The sequence below is a fragment of the Hippocampus comes genome, unplaced genomic scaffold (assembly GCF_001891065.2).
Source record: "Hippocampus comes isolate QL1 unplaced genomic scaffold, H_comes_QL1_v1.1 scaffold227, whole genome shotgun sequence".
Classification (NCBI taxonomy): Eukaryota; Metazoa; Chordata; class Actinopteri; order Syngnathiformes; family Syngnathidae; genus Hippocampus; species Hippocampus comes.
Window position 1 is genome coordinate 358,982 of NW_017805630.1, and position 27,338 is coordinate 386,319.

The 27,338-nt window shown below is 46.2% G+C and overlaps 4 protein-coding genes across 8 annotated transcripts in view; all 4 read right to left on the bottom strand.

Annotated features, from left to right (window-relative positions):
* LOC109522800 (potassium/sodium hyperpolarization-activated cyclic nucleotide-gated channel 2) overlaps window positions 1-3,562 on the bottom strand; it is a 21,859-nt gene extending 18,297 nt beyond the window's left edge. Inside the window, exon 1 of the mRNA XM_019881612.1 lies at window positions 1,559-3,562. Coding sequence (XP_019737171.1) covers window positions 1,559-2,220 — 662 coding nt within the window. The 5' untranslated portion in view covers window positions 2,221-3,562. The remainder of the gene's footprint in view (window positions 1-1,558) is intronic.
* A 1,011-nt stretch (window positions 3,563-4,573) lies between these two features.
* pklr (pyruvate kinase L/R) lies at window positions 4,574-19,082 on the bottom strand. 3 transcript variants are annotated; one of them, XM_019881561.1, is made up of 12 exons: window positions 18,997-19,082; window positions 13,310-13,474; window positions 12,892-12,983; window positions 12,680-12,811; window positions 11,199-11,385; window positions 10,216-10,489; window positions 8,214-8,364; window positions 7,089-7,241; window positions 6,839-7,005; window positions 5,776-5,842; window positions 4,989-5,103; window positions 4,574-4,831 (listed from the first exon to the last, which is right to left on the bottom strand). In XM_019881561.1, the coding sequence occupies exons 2-12, from the start codon at window positions 13,446-13,448 to the stop codon at window positions 4,725-4,727; spliced, it is 1,584 nt and encodes a 527-aa protein (XP_019737120.1). In that variant the 5' UTR covers window positions 13,449-13,474; window positions 18,997-19,082; the 3' UTR covers window positions 4,574-4,724. The 3 variants fall into 3 exon arrangements, with proteins under 3 accessions (XP_019737120.1, XP_019737117.1, XP_019737119.1); XM_019881558.1 differs by lacking the exon at window positions 18,997-19,082 and adding an exon at window positions 17,408-17,541; XM_019881560.1 differs by lacking the exon at window positions 18,997-19,082 and adding an exon at window positions 14,159-14,179.
* A 49-nt stretch (window positions 19,083-19,131) lies between these two features.
* cyp11c1 (cytochrome P450, family 11, subfamily C, polypeptide 1) lies at window positions 19,132-24,013 on the bottom strand. 2 transcript variants are annotated; one of them, XM_019881562.1, is made up of 9 exons: window positions 23,646-24,013; window positions 22,949-23,104; window positions 22,640-22,854; window positions 21,314-21,517; window positions 20,990-21,147; window positions 20,756-20,922; window positions 19,877-19,955; window positions 19,595-19,804; window positions 19,132-19,390 (listed from the first exon to the last, which is right to left on the bottom strand). In XM_019881562.1, the coding sequence occupies exons 1-9, from the start codon at window positions 23,906-23,908 to the stop codon at window positions 19,280-19,282; spliced, it is 1,563 nt and encodes a 520-aa protein (XP_019737121.1). In that variant the 5' UTR covers window positions 23,909-24,013; the 3' UTR covers window positions 19,132-19,279. The 2 variants fall into 2 exon arrangements, with proteins under 2 accessions (XP_019737121.1, XP_019737122.1); XM_019881563.1 differs by lacking the exon at window positions 23,646-24,013 and adding an exon at window positions 23,262-23,314.
* Window positions 24,014-24,080: 67 nt separating this feature from the next.
* On the bottom strand, window positions 24,081-26,816 carry LOC109522777 (complexin-3-like). 2 transcript variants are annotated; one of them, XM_019881565.1, is made up of 4 exons: window positions 26,054-26,816; window positions 25,565-25,800; window positions 25,391-25,478; window positions 24,081-25,221 (listed from the first exon to the last, which is right to left on the bottom strand). In XM_019881565.1, the coding sequence occupies exons 2-4, from the start codon at window positions 25,795-25,797 to the stop codon at window positions 25,003-25,005; spliced, it is 540 nt and encodes a 179-aa protein (XP_019737124.1). In that variant the 5' UTR covers window positions 25,798-25,800; window positions 26,054-26,816; the 3' UTR covers window positions 24,081-25,002. The 2 variants fall into 2 exon arrangements, with proteins under 2 accessions (XP_019737124.1, XP_019737125.1); XM_019881566.1 differs by having other exon boundaries at window positions 25,565-25,803.
* Between the last annotated feature and the right edge of the window lie 522 nt (window positions 26,817-27,338).

Sequence of the window (27,338 nt, forward strand, 5' to 3'; positions counted from 1 at the left end):
AAATCTTCGCCTCCTCCCCCGCCGCCAGCGACTCTTGATTTTTAAGTGTGCCGTGATCTCCTGTCAATGCATTTCCTAGACCACTTATCCTTGTTGAGCTGGGGCCAATTCCAGCTGATTTGGGGTGAGAGGTAGGCTACAGCCAAGACTGATCGCCAGCCAAGAACAGTATTGACTGGTGATTCTCAAATATTTTACACAGAGTAGCACCTCAAGAAATATTGGACTATCCAAGTACCACCAAAGTATCCAAAATATTGTAAGTCACTGTTACATTAGACACAGCCTGAACATTCAAAGTGCTCTTAACCCTTTCATGCATCCTGGAACCTGATAGCATGGGAAGATGTCCACTGTAGTAACCGCTGTCCCTGAAAGGGTTAAATTTAAAAAAAAAACAACAAAAAAAGTGCTCTTAACCTTTTCGTGCATCCTGGAACCTTATAGCATGGGAAGATGTCCACTGTAGTAACCGCTGTCCCTGAAAGGGTTAAATTTAAAAAAAAAACAACAAACAAACAAACAAACAAAACAAAATGCGTACTTAAAGCCAAATAAAAATTGGATCAAGAATTTCCAAAGGCCGGAAGTTGCCACTTTAAAAAAAAAAACAACAACAACAAACAAACAAACAGAACAAAATGCATACTGAAAGCCAAATAAAAATTGGATCAAGAATTTCCAAAGGCCGGAAGTTGCCACAACGGATTTGCATGAAATCATCCTTGGCGCCGATAACATCAAATAAATTCTCTTCGATAAGGCCATGAGTGGGGCGAATAATTTGCTTCTCGAGATCAGTTGCCATCATCATCAAGGCTCCCTGGATTGTGCTTGATTATGTTACTCCTGTCACTGTTTGATTTTCTTGTTTCTTTTTAATATGTACCTTATACATCTCCAAGATTTCAACCCTTGTTGTCTCCCTCTCTCCAGAAATTGGTCACTCAAGTCACGTGAATTAAGTCGAGTCAGACTCGAATGAAACGAATTCGAATCGAGTCCAACTTTTTCTTTTTTTTTTTAGGTACAAGCTGCTTGGCAAAAACGCATCCAGAAATTGGTCACTCAAGTTACGTGAATTAAGTTGAGTCAGACTCGAATCAGACGAATTCGAATCGAGCCCGACTTTTTCTTTTTTTTTTTAGGTACAAGCTGCTTGGCAAAAACGTATGACGGATGCATGACTTGACGTTGACTGCAACTACAATAAAGTTATCTTGTTTACAGTTAAATATCTGCATTTTGAACACAGCGTGCTCTTTTTATTTTAATTTTTTTTTGGGGTGGGGTAGGGACATTTGTGCGATATTTGTGGCAACCAAGTCCAGTTATTGCATGCACACTTGTGCAGTGCTGTCCACCGAATCACCAACAATGTTTTCGTTTTATATTGACCTGGGTCTTGCTTAAAAACTGAAGGTTGAGTAGAAGACACTGGACAGATCTGTGTTCAATTGTAATAATTTAAAAAAAAAAAACATACTCGAGTAAAGTAAAGCCCACTGAAAAATCGAGTTGACTAATTGTACTCTGTGTACGTGCGTGTTTGTCTTACCTGAAGTCGCTGTAGGGGTGTATGATCCAGGCGCCGGCCGACTTAAGTCGTTCCTGTTCCAGAGCCACGGCCTTGTGGGATCCGAACATGCGCAGGCTAAACTTGTTGACGCCGGGCTGCAGCATGGCTCCGAACTGCCTCTGGATGAAGGTGCTCTGGTTGGACTGGCTGTAGTCCTCTCCGTCCAGCCCCAGGCCGAACCCGCCCAGCGCCGACGGTCCCATCGTCTCGGGTGTCCCTGCCGCTGTGGTGTTGCACGCGGTTGTGGTGGTGGTCTCCGGTCCGGTGGCCACCACCATCACCCCCGTGCCCGCCGACGAGGAGGTGGAAGCCAGGGCGGGACGGGAGGGGGCGAATCCCACCGAGCGGGGCGGAGGGTGAGCGAGAGGCACCGGGGTGGTCGGCGTGCCGGCGGTGCGGAAGGGGTGGCCCGAGCTCATGATGGAGAGGCGGCGGCCGCGTCCTCCCGAGGGGGCGGCAGGGTCGCCCCCGAAAGAAGCCTTCTCGCCCTCTAGGGACACCTGGGACAGCCTGTAGCCCGGCGAGGGGAGGCTGCCCTTGCTGCGTCTCTTCGACTCGGCTCCGTTACGTCGGGGGAGGCTGTCCCCCCCGGAGCCTCCTGCGCTACTGGGCGTCCCCGCACCCCCCACCACCCCATCCATCCGTGAGGAGGATCAAAATTACTGGGGGGGGGGAAATATATATATCAACAGTATTTTGAGCTGCAGGTCATCTGTCGGGTTTTGGCTCACAGTTTAAGTATGGCAACAGTTGTTTGAGAGATGTTGAAGTGCCCTTGAGCAAGGCACCGACCCCAATCCCCCCCAGTTCAAGAGGTGCGCGACTTAGACGCTGACATCTCTCCTTGCATGTCCGCACGTGCGTCAAATGGTTCTCCAGTAGTGTTGATTCAAAGCAAATATACGGCAGAGTGTGACTTGAATTTCCCCCCTAACAGATGAGTAAAATAAATCCAAAATATTCAAAAAGTCATTGTGCCTTTGGGGCGCAGAATCAATCTCCATTTGGTGGCAGCGCGTGACGTTGGTCCTCAAAGATGTTTTTACTCTCCTTCCTCGTCCTTGACAGCTCCGCCAGAGGCCCTCTCTCGCCTCTCCACAGCCGCCCTCATCGCGCCGACGCCGGTCACATCGGCAACGGATCGCCGGTCTCCCGAGCCGGCAGTGGAAACAACGCCGGATCTCACCGACGCTCACGCAATGTCATCCCTTTCCCCCCCCGCGCACGACGAAGGATGATCGGGTGGACATACAGGCGAGCAAGGGCGTTGGGTTCGCTTTCAAGAGGGGGGGGGGGGGTGTCGTCGGTGGGCAGTGAGGGGCGCACTAAATTAGGCTCCCAATCGGAGGCACGCCAGCCCGAGTTGAGTCGCCACGGAAGGCGCGGTGACGACGTTCACGGGTGGGGTAAAAAGGGGAAAAAAGAAAAGAAAAAACGAGAAGGGTGATGGAGGAGGGAAGACGCCACCGAAGCCTCGCTCACGCCCCCGAACCCCCCCTCCCAAAAAAACAACGACTGGATGGCTGCTGCTCTGAACACGGTCACCTCGCGAGGACCTTCCGTGACATCGCGTCCACAAGGACGCGCGCTAATGAGAACGAGGATGATGACGGCGTCCTCTTCCGCTTCGCTTCGAGAAAAAAAAAAAATCAACAACTTGTTGAGTAGTCCAAGTGTCGCCTCGCCTTCCGTCCTTCGGAAGACATCCGAGCGTGTGACGTCACGTGTGGATTTCACTTCTCCCCACGAGGTCGCAGCCTCGCGCGCTGATGAGATTCAATCCCTAAACACATCCGCACGCCTTCCTGTCGTCTTTGCTGAACGAGTGGATTGAATGGACCTGTCGTCATGACGTCCGAAACCCTCCCCGACATCCTCCAGACGCACGCGCCCGCTGGCCGCTTGTGCGTCATCCACGCGCGCCCATCCAAGGGGGAGACAAACGTGACAACCTAGCCCCGCATATTACTTAACTGCAGACGGGGAGGGCCAGGCGTCTCTTAGGGAAGGAGAGCTTTCATTTCATGAACCAGCGATTCTCAAAGTGTAGAATCTCAGAATTAAATGCTAAAATAAAAAAAAAATTAAAAAACGTGCAACATTTAAAACCTGCAATACAGTCAAACAGAATCAAGCTGGTTTAAAATCATCTTTCATGTGCAGCACTTTTTCTTTACTATAAGACATATGAAACATTACCACTAGGGGCAGCAGGTTGCTTACGTGATTATTAGAACACTACTGGCTGGAAAAGAGACAGGGCTTTATTTTTTTAACACAGCGCATCTGCTGTGGGGCACAAATCCTGATTGCCATGGGGACACATTTGTTCTCTACGTGCCCACTTAACGGTGCATGTTGAGATTGTCAGCACATGGGTGGCAGCCACATTTCAAGAAAACTCCTCTTTCATCGGCCATGATTGACATCAGCTGTGATCACTCCCACAGCAGGGCAGAAAAGTAAAAAAACAAACAAACAAAAAAACGATGCAATGCGGTGAAGCCGCAAAAACTGAACCGCAGTAAAGTGAGGGACAACTGCACTAAGGGGATGAACGGTCAACTCTTTCTGTGATTTAAAAATTCTCTGATGGATTCGCAATCTGCTCATTTTCCACCGACTGCCAGCCATCCGAATGTCTGAGAGGCCAGCCTAGGGTGGAGCGAAACAAAATAAAGCACCATAAAGAATCGCGTAATGACTTTATGACGGAGCAGTGTGCAGTTGCGGGCATCTGGGTCATCTCAGCGAACACAAGACCACGAGTCATCTCTCCGATCTGCTCTCATAAAAATAAAACAAAAGAACTGCTCCGGCGCATAGGAAGACTGTGACCGTAATCAAAGGACAGAGTCCATAATCGTATAAGGCGGCGGTTACCTTTTTTTTTTAATCACTCACACGTCAAAGAGAGGCAAAGAATATGAGAGTGGGCGGCCAAAACGAGAGGAGCTCCCTTCCCATCCCGAGCACAAGAGGAGAGACGAGAGGTTACGATTGCTTCAAGTTTTATTGGCTAAATCGGAGTCATTGCTTTGAAAACAGACACACATCGTGCCTGAGTGGAAATGTCAGCTAGCTGAACACATGCCACTGTTGCGAAGTGTAACCGTAAGTGTTTGCCGGAGACGGCCGCTGATGGCTACGTGACGTTGACGGCCCTCATGATGTTCGTGTGACCCGACCCCGGGATCCAGCCGGTCACAATGATCACCATGTCGCCCTCTTTGAAGAATCCTCTCGCCTTGCCTGTTCCACAGAAGAAATAACCCAGCATCAAGGCACGGCCAGAAACGTTGACGCGGGTCCACGGTTTTGCGACGGCGTCACATTCCCTGAGTGGGGCTGGATCTCAAATTTGTACCAACATTACCAAGTTAGTGGCTAAAGAAAAAAAAATCCTCACCTATTTCTATTCCAAAGTTGACACGGTTGTCGACATCGTCGGCCCAGACGGGTGCTGGTAGAGGGTGAAAGAGGACGGGGAAGACTCCTCGCAGCAACTGCGACTGACGCGCCACCTGGACAACAACAAAGATTCACTTATTAGCCAGCACGCTGTAATTTTGTTTGTGAAATTTTGGGCCTCATCTAGGCATGAAAAAATGTTCCATCAGCCTGCCATGCATGTTTTTGGAATGTGGGAGGAAACCGGAGTACCTGGAGAAAACCCACGTAGGCCTGGGGGGAACATGCAAACTCCACACAGGGAGGACCACTATACCGCCTGTACGATAGTCATTTTCGGGGGTTGCATTTCAAGGTAGTTAAAAAATAGCGATGGAATCAACATCTTGGGACTTTGAACCTGCGGGATTTTTGACCTCCCCGCCCCCCCCCCCACCCCACCGTTAGATGACTCACAAGTCTGCGCATTTCTAATCCAGTCATGGCCCACATTTCAAACTATTTTAGATCTAGCAAAAATGACGGACAAGTAAGTCAAATAAAGACTATCGGTGGAGTCCTGAGATAACATAGGCACCCAAATTAAACTTATAATTAAAAAAGAAAAAAAACAACAACAATGAAAAGATACATGTTGTCTATGATGCAATTTATGATACTCAGCTCTTCTCTTGTTAACGCGGGGTGAGTTTGAAACGAGTGATTTCACGTTTCTGTGGGTGCGACGCTAACAAAGGCGTCAGTCACTGCTCACTCAATTTCAAGGCAGTTGGCTCGTTGTGTACCTGCGGGCTCCTGGTGACGGCAATGATTGGACAGCGGGGCCGATACCTGGAAAGGAGGTGTGCCGCCCTGTATATACACACATGGAAAACACAAATGATAAATATGCATGACTGAAAGCTCAAACATGTCCCGTTTATTATATCGGCGAGCGGAGGTCATTCCAGGGAATCTGTTTGCACGCACAAAACAGAAGGCGAAATGTAATCATTCCTGTGGGGTCTGAAAACAGAAAAACGCATTTGTTCCGTCTGCTGATTTCCTTAGGGAGATATGACTAACATTCGGTTGTTTGTTTCTGAAAGCCTGTCTGCTATAAGAAAAACTCAAAATAAATGAAGTCCATAATTTTCAGGAAGTATTCAATAGAATGACTGTGAGTTGTAGTTAAAACAGTGTCAGGCTGCAAATCAATGAAACCCAAAAAGCTTGCTAGAAACTTTTTTTGGGTGATTATTTTGTGAAAACGAAAAGTATTACCATGATGTCAAAAGATGCTTAATGTGCTGAGAAATGAGAAAAGTCTGCACTGAAAAATATACCTTAAAAATATACAGTAATGAAATAATTTCATAGAAAACAAACAAACAAACACAAAGAAAGAAATTGTGATGTGCAAACCTCGGCCACCTAGGGGCAGTATAAGACAGTTGCGCAGATATCTTGTAATAATATTAGCCGCTCTTCACAGAGGATAAAAAGCATATGTCTTGTTTTATTGTTTGTCTACAAGTGTTGCTGCATTATTTGTGTTCGGATATCCATTGCTTTAAGGTGAACAAGCCTGCCGCAGATATGCTAATCATTAGCGAATTTGCTGGTGGTGTTTCCCATTGTATGTGAGCATTAAGAAAGAGGAGACGATGTAGCCGTTTTAAATACACACTGTATATGTATATTTTTTTTATGTTTGTTTTGACAGAAACTTTTGTGAAGAACATTTGCTAACGTTATTAATTCACTTGTATCTGAAGGAACCACTGTATCACAAAAAATGTTTTGGGTTTTTTTTGTTTTTGTTTTTTGTCAATTGAGGGTTTGTACGGATAAGGTTAGAGTGCCCACCTGCCACTAGAGGTGAGGACGATAATGGCGCCAGCGCAGCACTTAAAGGACGACTCAACTGCCCCGATGGCAGTAACCTCTGTGGGGTCCGAGGACAGCGGGGTCAGGCGGCGCAGCTCCTCAAATAGCTGCTGGTGGAAAATGGCCGCCTCCGCCTCCCTGCAAATCTGACAGCACGGGATGAGACAGTCAGCAGGGGAGGGTTCTATGAGCAACACGCACACACACACGAACACACACACGCGCGCACCGAGTGCATCATGGCGACTGCCTTCACGGGAAACAGGCCCTTGGCGGTCTCGCCGGATAGCATCACGCAGTCGGCTCCGTCCAGCACGGCGTTGGCCACGTCACTGCCCTCTGCTCGCGTGGGCCGCGGGTGGACCATCATGCTCTCCAGCATCTGCGCGCACGCACACGCGCGCACACGCGCACACACACACACACACACACACACACACACACACACACACACACACACACACACGTTTATTTATTTATTTATTTTTTCCCACACGTCAAACTTGTTTTCATCGGAGCCACAACTTAGTCATGGATGACTTCAGGGCACACAAATGTACAATCGCAAGAGCTTTAACGAGCCACGAAAAATCACACAAACCTTCGATTTTAAGTTCCCAGTTCAAGTCACATTGTGTAAAGTAAGGGTTGCATTCACCCGTTTGCGTGCAAGTCTTTTTTTACAGGTCAAACGCATATTCACTCTTCCACTCCTAACCAGGGAATAGCTTGCGTTTAGTCAAATTAATTGAGTCAAAATATCGTGCTAACGAATGAATAACATGCATGTTTGGAGGCGCCTGATTAAAAAAAAAAAAAAAAAGCGATGCGCCTGTCATTCTATAGATTGTGGCACCCAATTTTCTTGAGCCACACAGCAAGCGAGTCATTTGAATGACATTGGCATATTTTGAACAAAGTGAAATAATCGGTGAGAATCGGTGACTACTGAATGTAGTACAGTGGTGCCTTGATATGAGTTTTATTTGTTCGGTGACCATTAAAACATTCATATCTTAAATCATCTTCCCCTCATAGAGATGAATGGAAATGCCATTAATCCGTTCTAGCCTTGTAAATTTCCTGTTTGCGATTTTTTTTCAGTCAGCAAAGACGTCACTCTCTATATCAGAGGTGTCAAACACATTTTTGGCACGGGCCAAGTTGGGGTTAGGTCGTCCCTCGGAGGGCCGTTACGACAGTGAAATTAAATAAATTTTTACATATTATTACTTGTACACAACACATTGATGGATTACCAGTTTGGAAATTAGTCAAATCAATATTTAATAGTTTGGTCAATTATTGTTTGGGTGAGTGTTAACAGGGTAACAAAATTATTGCAAAATCTGACCTGCGTGGCGCAGATGACAGGCTTGCCGGATGCGTTGCAGCGACCAATCATCATCTTCTGGGCGATGAAGACTTTCTCGGCGGGGATCTCGATGCCCAGGTCTCCCCTGGCGACCATCACGCCATCGCTTTCCGCCAAGATTTCCTCAATGCTGATACACAAATGAATGAGGAGGGGGAGAGAGGGAGAGAATTGGGATGTTTGGGATCTCAGCAAAAATCGAATATTTCGCCACAACGTCCTCTCTGACTCACAGGGCACGCATCCAAAATGAGCGTGCCGCAGATGAGACAGTTATGACAAATATCCCACCGTAATTGCACCGAGTCAAATATTCATGAGGCGCTCAGGAGAAATCGATCATCATGAACGGCCGCCGGCAAAGTCGGCGGCAGATAAGTAATGGTGGAACGTCGGCTCGGAATCGTAAATTGTGTCACGATACATTAAGTGGTGGCCGTACGTCACGCGGGCAGACTGCGAGCGGAGAGTCAAAGTGCCAGCTGACACCTCGATGACAGCTGGCAGGCGGCCATCAACGCCCCTGTCAGCGCCGCATTATGAACTCGCCCCCCACCCCTCCTCCCCAGCTACTGGCCGACGCTCCAGGAATTAATCCCTTTCCAAATGCTGCTCATCATTTCCTCAACCGCAAGCTGGCTTCTGGCTCTTTTTCTCCACACCATGGGAACTGCTGCACATTTCGCAACTTTTCTGTCCATTAGTCACAAAAATTGGGGGATATTGGACTGTCGGGTAAAATCTTCAAATCTCCATTCTCTTCCGCTTATCCAAGGTCAAGTCAAGGATGAGCAGCTTTAAGCAGGGAAGCCCAGACTTGCGTCTCCCGAGCCTCAGAGACCCCACACTCTGCTTCCAAACTTATAATAATAAGACTAGGTTCTATTTCTAAAGGGCAGTCCGGTGGACGTCCGGTTAGCGTGTCGACCTCACAGTGCTGAGGTACCGGCTTCGATTCCAGCTCCGGCCTTCCCGTGTGGAGTTTGCATGTTCTCCTCGGGCCTGCGTGGGTTTTCTCTGGGTACTCCGCTTTCCTCCCACATTCCAAAAACATGCACGGCAGGCTGATTGGACACTCCAAATTGTCCCGAGGAGTGAGTGTGAGCACGGATGGTTGTTTGTCTCTGTGTGCCCTGCGATTGGCTGGCAACCAGTTCAGGGTGTGATAGGCTCGAGCACCCCCCGCGACCCTTGTGAGGATAAAGCGGATCAGAAAATGGATGGATGGATGGATGGATGGATGGATGTATTGCTAAAGTGCACTATAACCTTTACAGGTGAACTTCATTTGTTCATCTCATTCTAAATGCAAGCCATTCAACGTTTCTGTACTTTTTGCACAGCTTGGTCTCCTCTAACAAGGAGCTGAAGACAGCCATCGGTTTGCAACTATGCAATATTTTCTAAACGGAGTTATCTTTTTCTACCCCATCAATTTGTTTAAATAAAAATGGATTTTGCATATGAAATGCAATGCATGGTCGACACCACACTACTGGCATTGAAGACAAAAAATACATATATAAAAATACAGATCGTAAAAGATAAATATTTTGAAATATGTATCTCTATTTTTGGATGAGTTGGATAAATAATGACAAGTAAAGTTGTTTCATCTCTCTGGTCCATTTTAGTGATATAACATGCTCGGTGAGGCAAAGAATATTTAACCCAGTGACTCTCGTTAAACGTTCCTCCTCTGCAAAGCCAGAGATAGGGCCAAGGTGGGGCACAACATTCCATCGCCCGAACTTCCAGATATCACTTCCGACTGTCTGTAGCTCAGTCTCCATAGATGACTATGATGAACAAAATGTTTCATCAAGTTGAACGGCTGCCAGTTTGCACTGTACTCGTAAACATCAAAAGCCGTGTTGGCCGGCTGTTCCATCGCTGCTTTTATTTTTACACCCGGCTATTAATTGAGACAAAGCTCCATTTGGGCAGAGATTTCACATTAATGACGTAAGGGTGGACTCACTTCTGGACTCCTTGGCGACTTTCCACCTTGCTGATCACCTTGATGTTCTTCCCGTGCGGGCCCAGAGCTCGCCTCACGTCGCGGACGTCCTGCGCGGAGCGGATGAAGCTGGCGAATACGATGTCCACGCCCTGGGCCACGCCGAACCTCAGGTCGGCCTCATCCCGCTCGCTGACCGCAGGCATGCCGATCAGGTCGCAGCCGGGCAGGTTGACGCCTTTGCGGCTGCAGAGCACGCCGTCAGCCTCCACCACCGTGTCCACCCAGTCCGGACCTGCCCAGCCGCCCCATACGTCGGCTACATCAGTGAAATCTGATCTCACATCTGTCTATCGATGATTGATGATCAAATATATTTGAAAGCGAAATTTGCCTTCACATTGTTGGATTTATTTGTGCTTATTCGTTACAACATATCATGCATCATATTGACAGTACCTTATTTGTTAGGAATTCATTAGCAAATGTATTACAATGAGAAAACGAGTTTTAGATGTACTGTTATTTTCAATTATATCACATCACGTGCAATATAGTCATTATTTATGAATGACCACATTTCTTCTCATAAAATATGAGTTTTAAATTGATTATGTTTTATTTGCTTTCAGTTACTGTGGTACCTCTACATAAGAAATTAATTGGTTCTGGAAGAAATTTCTAAACTAGAAAATGTTGTCAGTAGAGACGCGTTTTTCATGTAAATGCCCTAATCCGTTCCAGGACCCTCCCCCGGCCCCCAATTCAGACATAAATGTTTTCTAAAATATAAAAATGCATCAAATTATGTAACAAATACATGTTACAATTAGCTTATTGCACAATAAATGAGAGTTTTGCATTGGGTAAAAAAAGAGTAAAGAATAAAAATGACCCATCTGACCCATCAGTCACGTCCCATTTGAAAATATATTTTGCCACCACCTACTGGACTGGAGTGTAACTGCCCAGCACATCAGGCAGGGGTGACAGTCATTTCGTACCAGTTTCCTGAACTTTAAGTCCAATGAGGCCGTCGTCGATGTAGATCTTGTCCCCGCTCTTGAGGACCCGCGGTAGATCGGGATAGTCCACCCAGATGTTCTTGCCATCTGTGGAGTCTTTGTCGGCTTGTGCCGTGACCACGCGAACATAGCTGCCCTTTTCCAGCTTCACCTCCTCCTCCACTTTCTTCACAAACAAACACGTGTTGTCGAGCACACACACACATTCTCATATTGCTTGGCTGATTGGCTGAGAGAAATTTAAATGACCAAATCGGGGGGGTTGCCTTTAACAAATAAACATTTTAAATCGTCCTTTGATGCATTTTGTGTGTTTATTCAACTTTGTCCATATGTTGCTCAAATGATGACTCATGATTACAGTCAGCCATCTGCTCCATTTAAAGGTGCAGTCAGATGGCAGGAAGTGTTGTTGGCGGCCCAAATCCCAAGTGTGTTCCTACTTGTATACTTTCTCCATGGCGACATAACTACGATGTGTGCGCCGCGTGCATCATGCAGAGCATCCAGTAATCCAATCAAGACATGAAAAGGTTTCCGACAGCTTGCAGTAATTTAGCACGCCAAGTAGACAAGGTGCAACGTGAACACAAGAGAACATGATAACATTTCCCAAAATAGCACACGACAACACCACCTGTTGTTACCACGATTAAATGCGCAGAAAGATAATAACTAAGAGGATGTATAAAAATGGACTTTTTAAACTGCCCTTCCACCTCACCCTTAAGGATCAAAGGCGCTCATTGACGTAATAGCCAAGCGTAATCGCCCATGATATGATCAGCCCGGCTGGGTGAAGATCCACAGCCCCTTAATTGGGCACCTTTGTAATGAAGTGCTGCCTCCATGGGGGAAAATTCATTAAAATACATAGAAAATTGGCTGTGTGTCTCATTACATCTGGTTTAAACGTAACACAGCATTTCAGGGGAAAAAATGTCATCAACAGTCAAAATGGTGGTGTATAGCGTAATGGCCTGGGGCTAGGTGCATCTTCAGGACCTGGACCGCTTTTGCCATGACTGATAGAAACAAAAATTATGCATTTTATCATAAAATCTTGAGGAAGAATGTTCAGCCATCAGTTGGTGACCTCAAGCGGGAGTGCTTTTCGCTTCGGCAGCAGGACAACCATCCAAAACCCATCAGCAAGTCAATTTCTGAATGGTTTTAAAAATGTCTTGATGGGGGCTTACACCCACTTTGGAGTTCATATCATTATCGCTTAGTTAAAATTAATTAAGTCGAGTATAACCTAGCTTGACCACGAGTTGCCATGGTAACAAAATTCATACAGGCCATTGGCGCAGCAGCTAATAGCTGATTAATTTCAACCTGAAATATGATCAAGTGTTCATATTCTTTGATCCTTGGGGTATTTCCACCCCAAGCATGCCACAGCCATGTTATTACAAGAAAAATAAGCCGCAAAAAATGATCTGCGTTGTGCGTTTTACCCCGTTCACTAATCCAGTGCGTATCTCCGGTCCTTTGGTATCCAAGGCGATGGCCACAGGCCGATAGTACAGCGGGTCAGATGTGACCGTCTCCACCGCCTCACGGATGTTCTTGATGGTTTCGCTGTGGTACTGGCAGACAATCGGTACACATCGAGAGCGTTGTGAGAGCGCGAAAAACAATTGTGGGCGAATGCTGAGTGGACACGCACCTCGTGGGAACCGTGAGAAAAATTCAAACGTGCGATATTCATCCCGGCTTTGACCATCTCCTGGAGTTTGGCAATGGATCGGGAAGCAGGACCTTCAAGGAAGGAAGTACATTTCTATTTACATCGCTCTTTTCACAATATATCGCTGCCTTGTTATACACAATATATGTACTGCAATGCATGACGAGAGAAGAATCGTGAAAAAGTCCCTGCGGGATACATGACATGATTCAGTGTGATGTCACTGTTCTTGGACGAAGCAGGGCCAATCTGTCAACAAGTCAGAGTGACAGTTGGCCGACTCCAACGTGAGCAGCGCGCGAGCGTGTCTGACAAGCTGCTGCTCACTCGCCAGCGAACACACGGCGACGGGCGACGAGATAGCCTTTTATTGACAGCGAGCAGGTGTGTTGCTGACCGATGGTGCACACGATGCTGGTGTTGCGGGCCGTGATGGGCTCCTGGTCGATGTCCAGAAGACACAGGTGCTCCAGGAAGGTGTCGGCCATGCTGGCGTCCAGCTGCTGGCGCTGGATGAAAGAGTCGGGCATCGTCATGGCCTCCGAGTAGCGTCTGATGCGAGCTGCACACGTACAAAAAAAAAAACTGAGAAAAATCGTCAACAGTCTCAGACGGGCCGACACGGAAAATTCATCGGTTGCGACCTTGACTCACTCGACTCCCCCTTTATTGACCGCAGGAAGTGCTTTGACAACAGCCGCAGCGGTACGCAAGCCACGCGATCATAACGATAAGCCCAGATCAGAGACGTCACTCACGATTGCGACAAGCCGAGTTTGAAAGGAAACAAGAGACTGTCGTTTTCTAACAGCTGAACGTTCGTCTGCAACGGAAGCGCGATGGATGTTAGCTTGCGCTGCCTGAAGTGTGTGTGAGTAAAAACTCCCTCAGCCGCACCTTCGAACGAAATAACGTTTTATTTGCTTTTGTTCTCGGCCGAAGACTTATTACCGAAGACAATATGGTCTTAATTTCCTCCCCTAGGGTACATATCGTTATCTCTACAACAAGAAATGTAACAGCGGCCTCGGCATGCGTACGCAAGATTGTCTGAAGCGTCAGTCACGCTAACCGAATTGCATTTCTGTATTCAATTTGTGTGTCATGGCTGGAAAAGGACACGCTGAGCATGCTCATTTCGTCAAATGCCAAATCAGAATTAGCATTCATGAGCGTGCCATGACAGAAATACAGGACGCGTCCCCCATTCATGGACTGCAGAAAGACAAGCTGGAGATACTCAGACACATTTAGATCGAGCTTTTTTTCCTTAGCGAGGGCCATTTTCGAGTCATATGACGGTCAAGCGTGATTCATTTGATTGGCATTCGACCTTTCTTCATCCAGTTAAGACAACGGAGAATAGAAATGTGTCTGTGTGACTGAAGAGGGGGGCCAATCAACGTCAAAGAGGACAGAATTATTGTGATGCATTCTGAGCAGTTTGTGGTTGGAATGTTATTTGGGTTGTTTCAATACTCCAACGGGCCGGATCTGGCCCACGGGTCATAGGTTGCGGAGCAGTGATGGAGCCACCCCCAGGCGGTCGTGAATGTAAGACGGACGTTCCCGATCGATATCCTGCTCCGACAGCGGCACGTTGGAGTAGAATGGAAGTAGCCTGGGGGGGCTTGACATTTAACGCCAAACGCATTTACATGATGTTTATGCTCAAAGGAAGGGGGGAGGGAGGGGGAGGCTCCACTGCTACTTGCCACTCAAGTGCTAAAGTTTACATCTCTGGGGGTGAAGAAAAAAAAACACTCATCAGAGTTGACAAAATATTAGGAGGGAGACACAATCTCAAATTTTACTCCGACAAGATAGCAATTTTTTTTTGAATAAAGTCGTAATTAATTGAAATTAAAATAAAATTCATACTATTCAGAGATAATTATTGAAGATTCACAATTGTCATGTCATGATGACAATGTGCAGTCGATTTGGAAGCAAACAGTCCAAATATAAAAAAAAATAAGAGAATATCATAAGGGGAAAAATAATTTTAGGGGAATACATTTATGATGTAATCACTCTATGTGGCAAAATTCTCAACAGCACAAGAAAAAAAAAATTCTTTTTGCACAGAAGACATCTGTTTGGGGCTGGACCTGTCATTTGCTGAATGCTCCAAATGCTGCGTGGATATTTGCTATCGCAATGAGGTCAGTGGTTCCAAACGCTGAGCTTTGGAAGTCATCGAGGCAATGAGACACATTATCTGTTGGTGGGAAGATGTCTTATCAGCATCGACTGTAGAACTCCGGCGTGCTGCTCACCAAAATGGACTCACCCCAATTGCGAGGTCAGTGAGTTCAACGTCACGTCATTCATTCGAGGGGAAAGGTTAACCACCTTCAGATTGCAGTACTGTAATGCCCACTTCAGTGCAGGTTCACATATATATATATATATATATATATATATATATGTTTTTTTTTTTTATTTATATTTTTTGTGGGGGGCGTTCAGTTTTAGAAGTCAATCTAGTGCCACCTGCCGTTTATTCTGGGTGCAATTTCACTCACACTAGTTTGAGACAGTGTCGAAAGAGGAAAAGCAAAAACAGGAAGTCGCCACATTTTTGCTGAAAATGATTCAATGTGAAGACGTCAAATATCCATTGCTTCTGAAACCGCAACTACCAGTGCTAACGTTAGCATGTCAATGCTGTTTTGCGTTGTTTGTGCGCGTCAAGCTAACCTGACGTTTTTCTGAAGTCAAAGCTAGGACACACGTTTGTTGTTATTTGTTTTCTGTTTATTTTGACAAGAAACGTGAGATGGGCGTGGCATTAAATGGCGTAAAGTCTTTTTTTGCAAAATTGTTCAACGTTTCCTATTTGCTGAAGCGTTTGCAGACAAAATGGTCAGAATGGTTCGCATCGTCGGAAAATTGGGTCAAGGCTTCTTTAAGAGTGAAATAAGACTGGAATTGTATTTTCTATCATGAGGATGAGCAGTTGTACAGAATCGACGAATTGATGAGGTCTTCATGCGAGGATGAGAATCGACCGATAAGGCCAGGATGATCATTCGAAAGGTTTTCACACTCAGCCGCGCTTGGAACCGGCGCCTCGACCCATTAGGATGACACAAAAAGTAGAGGAGTAGGTGAGTGAACTCAGCCTCCTCCATCTTTTTTCCTCCGTTTCGTCTCTGTTCCCCCGCGACCTCCACGTGACCCAGCTGTGCCGCACCGCTGCACGCATCACGGCACACACACACACACACACACACACACACACACACACACACACACACACACACACACACACACACACACACACACACACATTCTCTTTGTATATCCGTGAAGCAGACTGTCCACAAGTTTGATGAGGCGACGCTCGGAGTAGAGCACAATGGAGCAGATAAGAGAAGTGGTGGGACCAATAACGGGTCATGTTCTGAGCGGTAATGCAACATGTCACTCAAGATTGGCTGCTATAGGGAGTGACCGATCGTATAACATATCAATACGTCAAATGTAGGTATCTGACTGGCGTCCTCATTCAGAGACATATAGCAGGAGAAAAAAAAAAGTCGGTTGCTTCGGGAAGACAATCGCAAACAATGGCCGCTCGGCATGTCATTGATCACCGCACCAAAGTCAGCCACGGTCAACAAAACAAAATAGTAAACATTAAAATAAAAGAGCTAAAACATTCGACAAACAACTTTACATGATGGAGCATTAAAGTAATGAAGTGAAACGATTGGAAACGTGGTGGGATGTCATTTCGGTCCTATCGACTGGGGGAGTGACGTCACTCAAGCAACAAGTCACCTTTTCAGCACATTGACGTCTCACGTGTGTGAAGACTTTCGGCTTTTCATGCGAAGTTTGTGTCAGCGAAAGATGAAAATATTAAGGTTGCTTTGTACACTCTACTGTCGACGAAGTGTTATCTAGCTTCAAAAAAATCCTTACATCAAATTTGAAGAAACATTTTGAGTCACGGCACGGTACATTCAAGCTTACGAAACATCTAAAAGACCCGCTAGCTAGCTAGCGCTTTGCTAGCCATTGACATGCTGGCATTTAGCATTGGTAATCGGGGTTTTACAATCCTTTAAGCAGCAGGTGTTGAAACACAAACGGTGGAGCAATACATGTAGACCACTATATCCCAATACTCGCATGTTTATCATCTGCAAAAAAAAAAAAAAAAAAGACTGATTGCAACTTAATGAGCCAACGAGAAATGTGATCATGTGAACACATAGAACCGTATTATACTGCTACCCGGTGGTCACGCAACGAAAATCACATTGCTGAAACGTTTCTTTTTGAGGGGACGGTGGAACGGATGAATGGCATTTCCATTCATTTCAATGGGTAAAGATGATTTGAGATACACCAGTGTTTGAGCATTTTGATCTCAAGGCACAAGTGAATTTAATTAAAATAAATAAATAAAAAGAATACTGCAGTTAACATGGGGCTCATAACAAGGTCCATTTGATGATAAAATAAAATAGGCTTCACTCACCCATTTTGACACCAGCAGGCACCTCTTGTTGCTTTACTCGTTGTTTATTTAAATAAATATATCTGAAATATTTTGGATATCTTTTAAATGTCGCCTCTGTCTTAACTGCTTGTTTCCACTCAGCACGCACACTTATAATAATCACACACACTCATAATCAAAGTCATGTAGCCACGCCTCCACCTGCCTCTCTTATTAACCCTCTCAACCCTCCACACACTCACACATCACGTTACGTCAGGACGTTAGTGTGAGGATCGTGAAAATGTCAGAAACCAAATCGGTCTAATAACGTGGATTACACCACACAAGTGCGCTGAAGGTCAGTGTGACATTTATCTATTTGTGGCATCGCTGCAGCATTACGCAATTCACACAAAAACTGAAACACACGTTGTGTGAGATCAAGTGTAACCCCTCCCACTCAAAGGTCACGAGGAACATGACACAAATCACCGGTGAGGATATCTTCATTCTCATTATTTTCCTTCGAAACATTTTCAGCAACTGCAACTTAACCGGAATCTTTAAAAAGTTTCACAATTGGTGTGCGATCATAAAATCCAACAACTTTATATTGTTGTCAATCAGTCATGATATAGTGTTCCAATGAGGGCGAAAATATGTGCAATTTTTCCATGCTGGGTGATATTAAGTGTGGGAATAAACCGGAAATTTGCTGTTTAAAACAAACAAACAAAAAAAAAAACATGATGGCATTTTTTTTCCAAGTACAAATTTTCTGAAAACTGCAACAAATTCCAAATTTGTAGTCATTAAAAAGAAGAAAAATAATATGAAGGCAAAATAAATTAATGCAAAATAATGAATATACAATTAATATTTTTAAATGAGTAAAACGGTAAAATGACACTGAAATAAATACAATTGAGACGAAATAACTGCAATTAAAAGGAAATAAAATTGCATCAAATCCCATCGCATTCAGGTTAAAAATAAATGAACATGAATAAAATTTAATTGGCCACGATTTGAGTTGAAGGTGAGGCGACAACTCGTCTCGTCCTTCCTGTTGAGATTCATGAAAAGTTTGCGAGCTCAATCACGACTGGCTCACGCCGTGTGATGCGTTGATGACTTTTAGACTTTGACACAGGCAGCAATGATGTCAAGTGACACTTTTTTTTCACCCCAACTTGTCTCTCAGCTATTTTTATTTTTTTTAAATTGTAACTTGTGACTCAGCTTGGCTGACGGAAGCAGGAGGCGTAAATCTTTAGCTAGGGAGCAAACAGACCTTTGCACCTTCGCCGCCGCACAAGCGCAATTTAACAATGTGCTCTGCATCAAGTATTCTTGTGTCATATTCAAAAAAAAAAATCAGCCGAGCACAGTCACGTTGATCAAAAGTTGTCATTCCACGCGCAAGCCTCATTTTGGAAGCCAGCAGCCTTTGGCCAAAAGGTGGACATTGTGTCCAGTATTTCCCTCGTTGCGCTGCAGCTCATGACAAAATCAAACGTGACCATGAACTCGTGCAAATAATAAACTGGCGAGCATGCAAAGTTGGGCCGCGACGGACGAAAGACGAGACGACGAGAGGAAAGCCGTAAAAAGCAAGCACCAACCTGTCGGACGCAGCAAGCCGCAGGCGGTGAATGAAAGTCAACAAACAGCCCAAGCAGGAAAGGCCGGGAGGGCTGCCTCAGCTTGAGCGCCACCTACAGGACAACTCTGGCAGACATTTGCTCAACACGAAAACCACAGGGCATAGAAAGCACACTTTATTTGGACTTGAGTCAACCTTTGTTTGAATACAAAGTGAAAAAGGGTTGGGGCAGCACATGTGTGTGTGTGTGTGTGTGTGTGTGTGTGTGTGTGTGTGCGTGTGCGTGTGCGTGCATGTGCACGTCAGAGCATCCTGAAGGTGATCCTGGGAGGGGACTCGGGCTGCAGGATGAGCGTCAACTTGGTGTCGATGTCTTGAGACGAGGACACGCTGAGGTGGAAGTTGAGCAGGATCTAACCGCACAAACACAAAGAAATGCTCTTTTGGAGCCCACCGCAATGACAGCATGAATAAAACTTGCTTGCCTAGAATTTCTAGGGTTTCCTTTGCCTTGAATGAAGGTTGTATGAGGGCACCAGTTGCCCCCCTCTCACTACACTTTCTGCGATGGGCAAAACGGATCGGAAATGGGCGCAAAAAAAAAAAAAAAACCTCACGTGCATGAGCAAGAGTTGAATCTCGTTCTCCGCGATCCTGCGGCCGACGCACTGCCTGGAGCCGAACCCAAACGCCAGCGAGCGGAACGCGGCGCCGCCGTCGGCCCTTTCCTGCCGCATTCGGGTCCAACGAGCCGGGTCGAAGGTCAGCGGGTTGTCGAAGACCTCCGCACTCCTCCCCATGGGGTAAAGACAGGCCTGGACCAAGGTCTGAGGGCGCAGAAGACGCCACTCTAACGTTTGGATGTTGGCGCCGTGATTTGGTTGACGCGACTGACTCACTCCGGCCGGAATGTTGTAGTTCTGGAGAACGAGATCTCGGACTGGGTAGCGCTGAACCGTGATGCCGACCGGATACAGCCTGGAACAACGCAGGTGAGTTTTTGTAAGCACCGCGGCAATGAAAGTCTGAAGTGAATTGAGACGATTCACAAAGCGGTTTGTGTACCCGACGTACCAACGCAGACAGCCAACATGTCGTTTTTTGTCGTGATTATTTTTAAGATCAGTATTACCGTATTGGCCCGAATATAAGACGGTGTTTTTTTGCATTGAAATAAGACTGAAAAAGTGGGGGTCGTCTTATATTTGGAGTCTAGACATTATACCCATACACGACGCTAGATGGCGCCAGAAGAAGCGAATGCTGATCTTGACTCTTCAGGCCAAAGTGAAGCCCTGCCACGAAGAATAAAAATAAAAATAGCGGTAGCACGAAGAAGAAAAAAAAAAATAGCAGTAAGAATGAAAAGAGAAGAAAATAATAGAAGAGATAACAGAAAATGGAGAAACGTAGTGACAATCTGGAGAAAAGTGGGTCGAAGATCGGCCAGGTTAACCGGCAGCTGAGGAGAAGTTATGGTGTCATTTACATTTCAAAAACCAGAAGCCATTCATTTACGAATGTGATTGCACTTTAGATTTGAATGAGGTAAAATAACATGCTCTTTCTCTCAAATATATTGTTATAATCATTTGTTTCAGATGCACTGTAATTATTTTCTGTATAAAAATTAATTTGGTGTTCAAAAAGTCTTCTTTCAAACTTGAGTCTTGAAAAAGAGGGGGTCGTCTTATAATCAGGGCCGTCTTATATTGGGGCCAATACGGTATTTGAAGACAAATGAATAGTGAATAAAAAGTGCGATGTTATTTGCATACCTGAGAATCTCCTTGACGGCGCCTTTAAGTAGCGGCGCCCCCTCCAGAGCTTTGTGAGGGTCCCCTTGGGCCCGGCCCACCGACTCGGTCACCTGCCGCCTGACACTTTCCTGCACAGCGGGGTTCCGAGCCAGCTCGAACAAAGCGAACTGCAGCGGCACCGCCGTCTGGACAGAAATCAACGCAATCAATCGGTGCAAGTACATCAACGGAGCGGCCGCGTCGCTCACGCACCGTGTCGACCGCGCCGGCCATCAGTTCGGTCATGTTGGCTTTGATGGTCTCGCGAGTCAACTGGCCTTTCTCCAGGAGCTGGCCCAGAACTCCGGGGACCTCGCCTACATCGGGTCTGGAAGACAAGCGCTGGAAGCCCCTCTTCATACTGGTCTCAGCTGAAACGACACAAGCGGCTTAAGTAGTGATTCAAGTCAAACAATCTTCTAGCAAGTACAGAAGTATATATCTTTTTTTTAATATCGTATTGAACGCAATGAACGCCCTCATCACCCAAGCAAGTACCGACACCTGAAAAATCGAGAAACGTCGATCTGACGCTACCGTGGTCGAAGATGTGGTCCCACGCAGTGGCATGCTGCGTCCACAAGGAGGCGCCTAAGCGCTCCAGCAGGGCGGAGGGCAAGTAGAGGAGGGGCACGGTGGTGGCCAGCATTCTTTCCACCGCCCAGATGAACTTCTGAGACTCCATAGAGGGCGTTGACGAGAAAAGGCCGATGCGCTCCCCGTACAGAATGTAGCAGCTGGCTGCGTGAGACGAGCGCACAAACGGGCAAGCCATTAGTCACATCGTCTCCTCACCAATTTCTTGACTGTGGCCAAGGGCCTTCAATGTTTTGGACTTGTGCTCAGGCTTTTTGATTGTGGAAGTTTTCATGTTGTTTCGTGCCATTGTCCCACAGCGGAGGGGTTGTCGAGTCAAAGTTTTTTTCTTTTTTGATTCAGTTGTACATCGATCAGACGTGCTGACGTCATGCTGGCAACACACGGTGTGGAGGAACGGTCTATTTCGGAATCAGCCTAATAACTGGCTGAGGTCCTTTTTCAACAAGCATGGCGCCATGACTCAAAGTCAATAACCCCGCCTTCTGCCTCAAACGCACGCACATGCATACAAGTGAGTCACGCAAGCAGCACATTTGTAAATGTGTCATGTGTGGCATTGTCTGTTGTCTATTTTTACGCACGTGTGACCTGGCACGTGTCATGTTCAGTGCATTCAGAAAGTAAGTCACAGCGGATCGCATTTTCCACATTTTGGAAGGCGAAAATCTTATTGTTCCTTATTTTGTGGGCGCGTTGGCCACCTGGGGGCACTCAGCTGCATTTCTCAGCTCCTCCGCAGGATTAGCCGTTCGTGGCTAAATTCCTATGAGTATTATCTATCTTTATGTTTTTACTGCAAAGTATGTGTTCATACACCCGTTGGTTCAGGGGTAACAACACTGTCACGTAGATGCTAACTGTTAGCATCTGTTTATGGTGTTTGTGTGATACTTTCTTGAAGAAAAGAAAATCTCGCAGTTGACTTTTTGTGGCTTTTTCTTGTCTTGTATTGAGGACAATTTTTTGATGATTATTTTTCTGACACACACCCACGCACGCGCGCGCACACACAAAAAAAAAAACCCATCACTCATACTACAGTGTAGAACGTGAGGATTGTGACCCCGTCTGGACAAAAATGATATCTGCACAGTGCATGTATTTTGCTCTGACATGTAATCTGGAAGTGACCGCCTGCGATACATGATGCTATGCTGGAATGAAATCCATTTTGTAATAAGAAAAATGGCCACTTTTGCATTGGAGCTGTCTTGCGAAGAAAAATGCAGAACGATTAGAGAGGGATCCGACATCAACTCTGACCTTCCAGCGCAAAAGCGAAGAGGTCCGGACTGGGGTTCAAGGTCAGGCTGCTTTTGCCGTGCTTTCCGTCGGTCTGGTCCTCCAGCCGGCTCCCGATCGTGCGGCAGAAATCCCTCGCTACCTCGTCCATGTGGGGAATGAAACGCTTGACTGCCGCGCTCAACATCACCTCCTTGTTGAGGAGCAGACGGTCGGCGCGCCACTCGGCACCGTTCCTGCCCACACACGGACAGTCAGTAAGGCTCTGTGTGTGTGTGTGTGTGTGTGTGTGTGTGTGTGTGTGTGTGTGTGTGTGTGTGAGTTTCTGACTTGAGGAAGACTCCTTTTTCGTGCCCGCGGATCTCTCGGTGCAAGGCCCATGGCTGCAGGACCATCCGTTGCGGGTTTAGGCCTTCGTAACGGAACAGCTCAGCGATGTCTCCTGGCAACATGATGTTCACGCTGCTTTGAAGGCCCAGGTGCTCCCTTTAGCGCGCAAACACACACGCACACACACGCCCACAGTAAATGCCTGAAAGCAACACATTGAGATATTAGATGGTGAATTGAGAACGGGTCCAAAGCATACCACATCATGCATTGTGCCTCAATCAAGATAAAGATCCAACACATACCACATCACCTGTTATTTACCGACGTCGAGGATGAATTTGAACCAAAGCATATCACATCACGTGCTTCCTGTCCCTAGTGAGTAATAGACTATGATCCAAAGCATGCCACATCATCCGTCATCTTTATCCATGTCAGGGATCAACTCATGGTCCAAAGCATACCAAATCACGTATGTTAGAGACAATGAGCTCATGATCCAAAGCATGTCACATCATGTGTTATCTTATATCGATGTATGGTGAGGATTCACTTGTGATCCAATGCATACCACATCATGCAATTCTGAATGAAGGAGATGAAGCCATGTGAATTATGAAGCCATCGTTCTATCTTAGCAAACAGGATTGGCTGGCGATCCAAAGCATACCGCATCATCGCGAGCGGGAAGTACCTGTAGATGGGTCCCAGCGTGTTGAAGGAGCTCTCCATGTGCTTGTGGAGCAGCCTGAAACGACCTTCCCTCCAGAAGGTGAGCAGATTGAGCCATCTGTTGGTCCCCGTGTGCGGGATCTCCTCAAAGCTCCTCACGCGGCCGCCGCTGCTCGTCCCTACGACTTTTCCCGCTTCTTTCCCGTCCGGCGTCATGCCGAGCGCCCTGGAGGCCGTGGCGCCGCCCAGCCGGGCCGGGATGCGTGTTCTCAGTGCCGCGGCCATGCTCGTCGCGGGCGCCAGCGAAATGTGAGGTCCGGTTTATTGCCGACTCCGGGAAGCCTTGGAAGCGGCGGTCTTGATAGCGGCTGATGATTTATGGACGCGAAGGTGGACGGTTCAAGAGAAGGACAACAAAACACGACAGCGCTGCCCAGAAAAGACGGCAGAGAGGACGTCCAGATATCCACAAATAAAACTTTATTCAAACATTTGTTCACGCTTTCAATGACATTTGAGACACTCTCCTCGTATGGAAAAAATATACATTTACACACCAATTGGAGGTCACTTCATGAAGAATTGCAGTCTCTAAAAAAAAGGTCCTGTCGCGTATGTAAGCGATGGACATACCTTTGTGATTAAGTTTTTTTTAGAAATGACAGATTTTACAGGGCCAGGTCGTACATAGAGGAGACTTAAATTTTTTTTTTAAAGGTTCAAAAAGTTAAAATGTGTACATAAAATATTTTAAATAGTTAATTCTCATGTTTGAATGACTGTATAATATTTAGAACAGATTTAATATGCATGGGATTTATTAAAGGGGTGGCAACTATTTAAGGAAATACAAAAACATATTTAATTCTGTTTTTTTTTTTTTGTCTGACTGTACATTTTGCAAAAACGTGATGAAAAAGTGTCCCTATGAGTGCTCACAGCCTCAATCGCTAAAACACCTTCCTGGAGATTGCAGGAAGGATGTCGTCATGACAACCACTATTGCTGAGACACAGCCCAGCACAGAACGTTAGCAAATACTTTTGATATTTAACAGAGTTAAGATCAATCAATTCAAATGAAAACGTTTTCAATGGTTTTAACCTAGAATGGGGCAACTTTGGAAATTATATTTGTAGAGAAAAAAACAATGTGTATATGTGTATATATATATATTCGATTACCTTTTTTGATTTGATTGGCTGGGGGATGTCACAGGGTTGTAACGGCCTCAAAAGGAAGATGCAAGGCGTCGTTTTTGAGTCAAATGACCAAATACGATTCCTTGCCCTATAAAGACATAACCGTATTATACAACAGTTTGTGCTTGACCATGAGGGGGTCATTTCAAAAAGACTTTTTGTGCACCGGCACGTTGATCACATGACTTGACAAGAGCGCCCTCTGTGTGGCGTGGCAGCGGCGCGTTTGGCGCCTTTGCCTTCCGCCAGCGGGCCCAAGCTGAGGCCTCGGAAGGCGTCGAGCAGGTTGAAGCCGTCATCCTTGGTTTTGCTGTCGGGACGCAGCAGCTTGGACAGCTCGCGGGGGAGCGACACTTTGCCGCCAACGCATTTCAGGTGGCTGGCATCCTTGGAGTTCTTATCGAAAGGGAACAAAACACAACATTCGGGCCTTGAACAAACAACGGTGCGTCTTTTCCAATCTCGCTCTTTTAAAAAAAAAAAAAAACTATATAAGCATGGAGGGAGATTTTCAAGCACTCGACTGCAATGACGCGCATATCTCCTGAATGCCACGCAAACGTACCTCTGCTAGCTGATATTTTCTCCTGAAGTGAGATCTCATGGCTGCTCTCTCAGCATTCTTCTGAGCATTCGTGGCTTTGCGCAGCTTTCTGAATGCAAACAAACATACATGACATAAAAATAAACACGAGGTTCTCTGGACTGAACTCTCTTAGCTTCCTATGTTTACACTTGCCTCTCTTTGTCCAAGTCGGCCTGGTAAGCGCGAACCACCGAAGGATACTTGGAGGGAGTTCGTCGAGGTGGGGCCTTTCCCGACCTGCCGCAGCGTCCTCTTCCTCCCGGATGTGGAAATCTATTGGTCCTGCTTTTGGCAAACCACTTCCTGTTGCTTACGGTGCACATGCAGCTGCTGAGCCTCCTGATGGGCGCGCGCAGAGATTTTTTCACTCTTGCCATAGACTCCATGATCTACTGACACAACAAAGCGCATCGTTAAAGGGAAACTCCAAACATTTTCTGTCGTCATGATACTTTTTAAAAAATTTTTTTGGACGATGAAGGTTGGAAGCTTTTCAGTGTGAAGGTGCAGTTGCAGCCCCGCCTTTTAAATGTACAGATCAAAAGACATCCAACTTGTGGCAGTGGATGAAAACAAAAACTTTACATTTTTCTTCGCTGTTTGCGACGATCGAAATGCGGGCTACGAACGAACGTGACTTACTCATTTAGACTTGTTGACGGAGGCCTGCGTTGTTGTGCTTCTCTCCTTTGGTCATGCTGTGTGGATGTGATGGGTCACATTCGGGAATCAGGACGTGCTCTCCGGGAGTAATAAGTCAGGTGGAGACCTGGGCAAGGACAAGGACACAAGTCACACACACACACGCAGGCAGCATGGAAAGAATGATGTGCTGGCAGTGAAAGACGGCGCAAGTATTTATTTAACCTTTGCTTATCCAGCTAAGGCAGTTGAGAACACTCATTTGCAAAGCCTTTTCGACTAAATAGAGCACACGAAAGCAAAGTAAAATAAGAGAGAGAGCAGATACATATTTGGTCGGTTACTGCAGTGATTTGTTGCTGATATCAGCATTTGCTGACTTATGGGGCTAATTGTCGAAAATTGGGTGAGAGGTCTGCAGACTGGCGGTTCCACTTTAGGCAACAGATATTTGTGGAAAATGATGACATGACAGCAACTTCATGAGTCTCGCTAGGAGGAGGAGTGTATTACAAAATATTGCCGCCTGGTAGCCCGGGTGGGCACATCTGTAGGAGCAGCACGATGAACTGGATTGCAGCATGAAATCTTGACGCACAAACTTTAAAAAAGAGTGAAGGATTACTCTTGAGTTTTGATCAAGTTAATTTTTCCTCATTAAAGAAAAACATTTGTGGGGATTTTGGGAGGAAGGCTGGAAGGGATGAATGGCAATTCCGTCGATTTCAATGGGCAAAGAGGATATAAAATGCAAGGTTTGGAGCCGTGTGGTCACGGAACAAATTAGGCGTCACGGTCAAACAAACTATCCAAAGTGATATCGTTACACATATACACAATACACAGCTTTATGGTGAACACGTACCTACTCGTGAGCGACATACTGAGACTTACCCATGGTTGAAGGTCGGTGATCAGAGTTGGCAAAAAGGATTGTGCAAAATTCTTGATCCGAACAGATGCCCTCACAGCTACCTGTTCGAAACTGAACAAGTACCAATAACGAAAGTTATGATCAACCCGGTCGATTCTCTCGCCCTCCCCCGGACCCCCCTCGGCGTTGTCTATTCCCGCAAGGGGCGACCCTTCCTCTTCTTTTGGTTGACCACGCCACCCTCCTGCAAGGATTAGCACTTAATAAGGAAGATCTCATTAGCCGTGGCAGGTAACGCACCCCCATGACTCACGTGCTCAGCTGCAAGGCTTAAAAAAAAAAAAAAAAAAGGACACCTAAGGATGATGTCATGCACACTGACACCAGCCGGCTCCTTTGTGAAGCATTGAC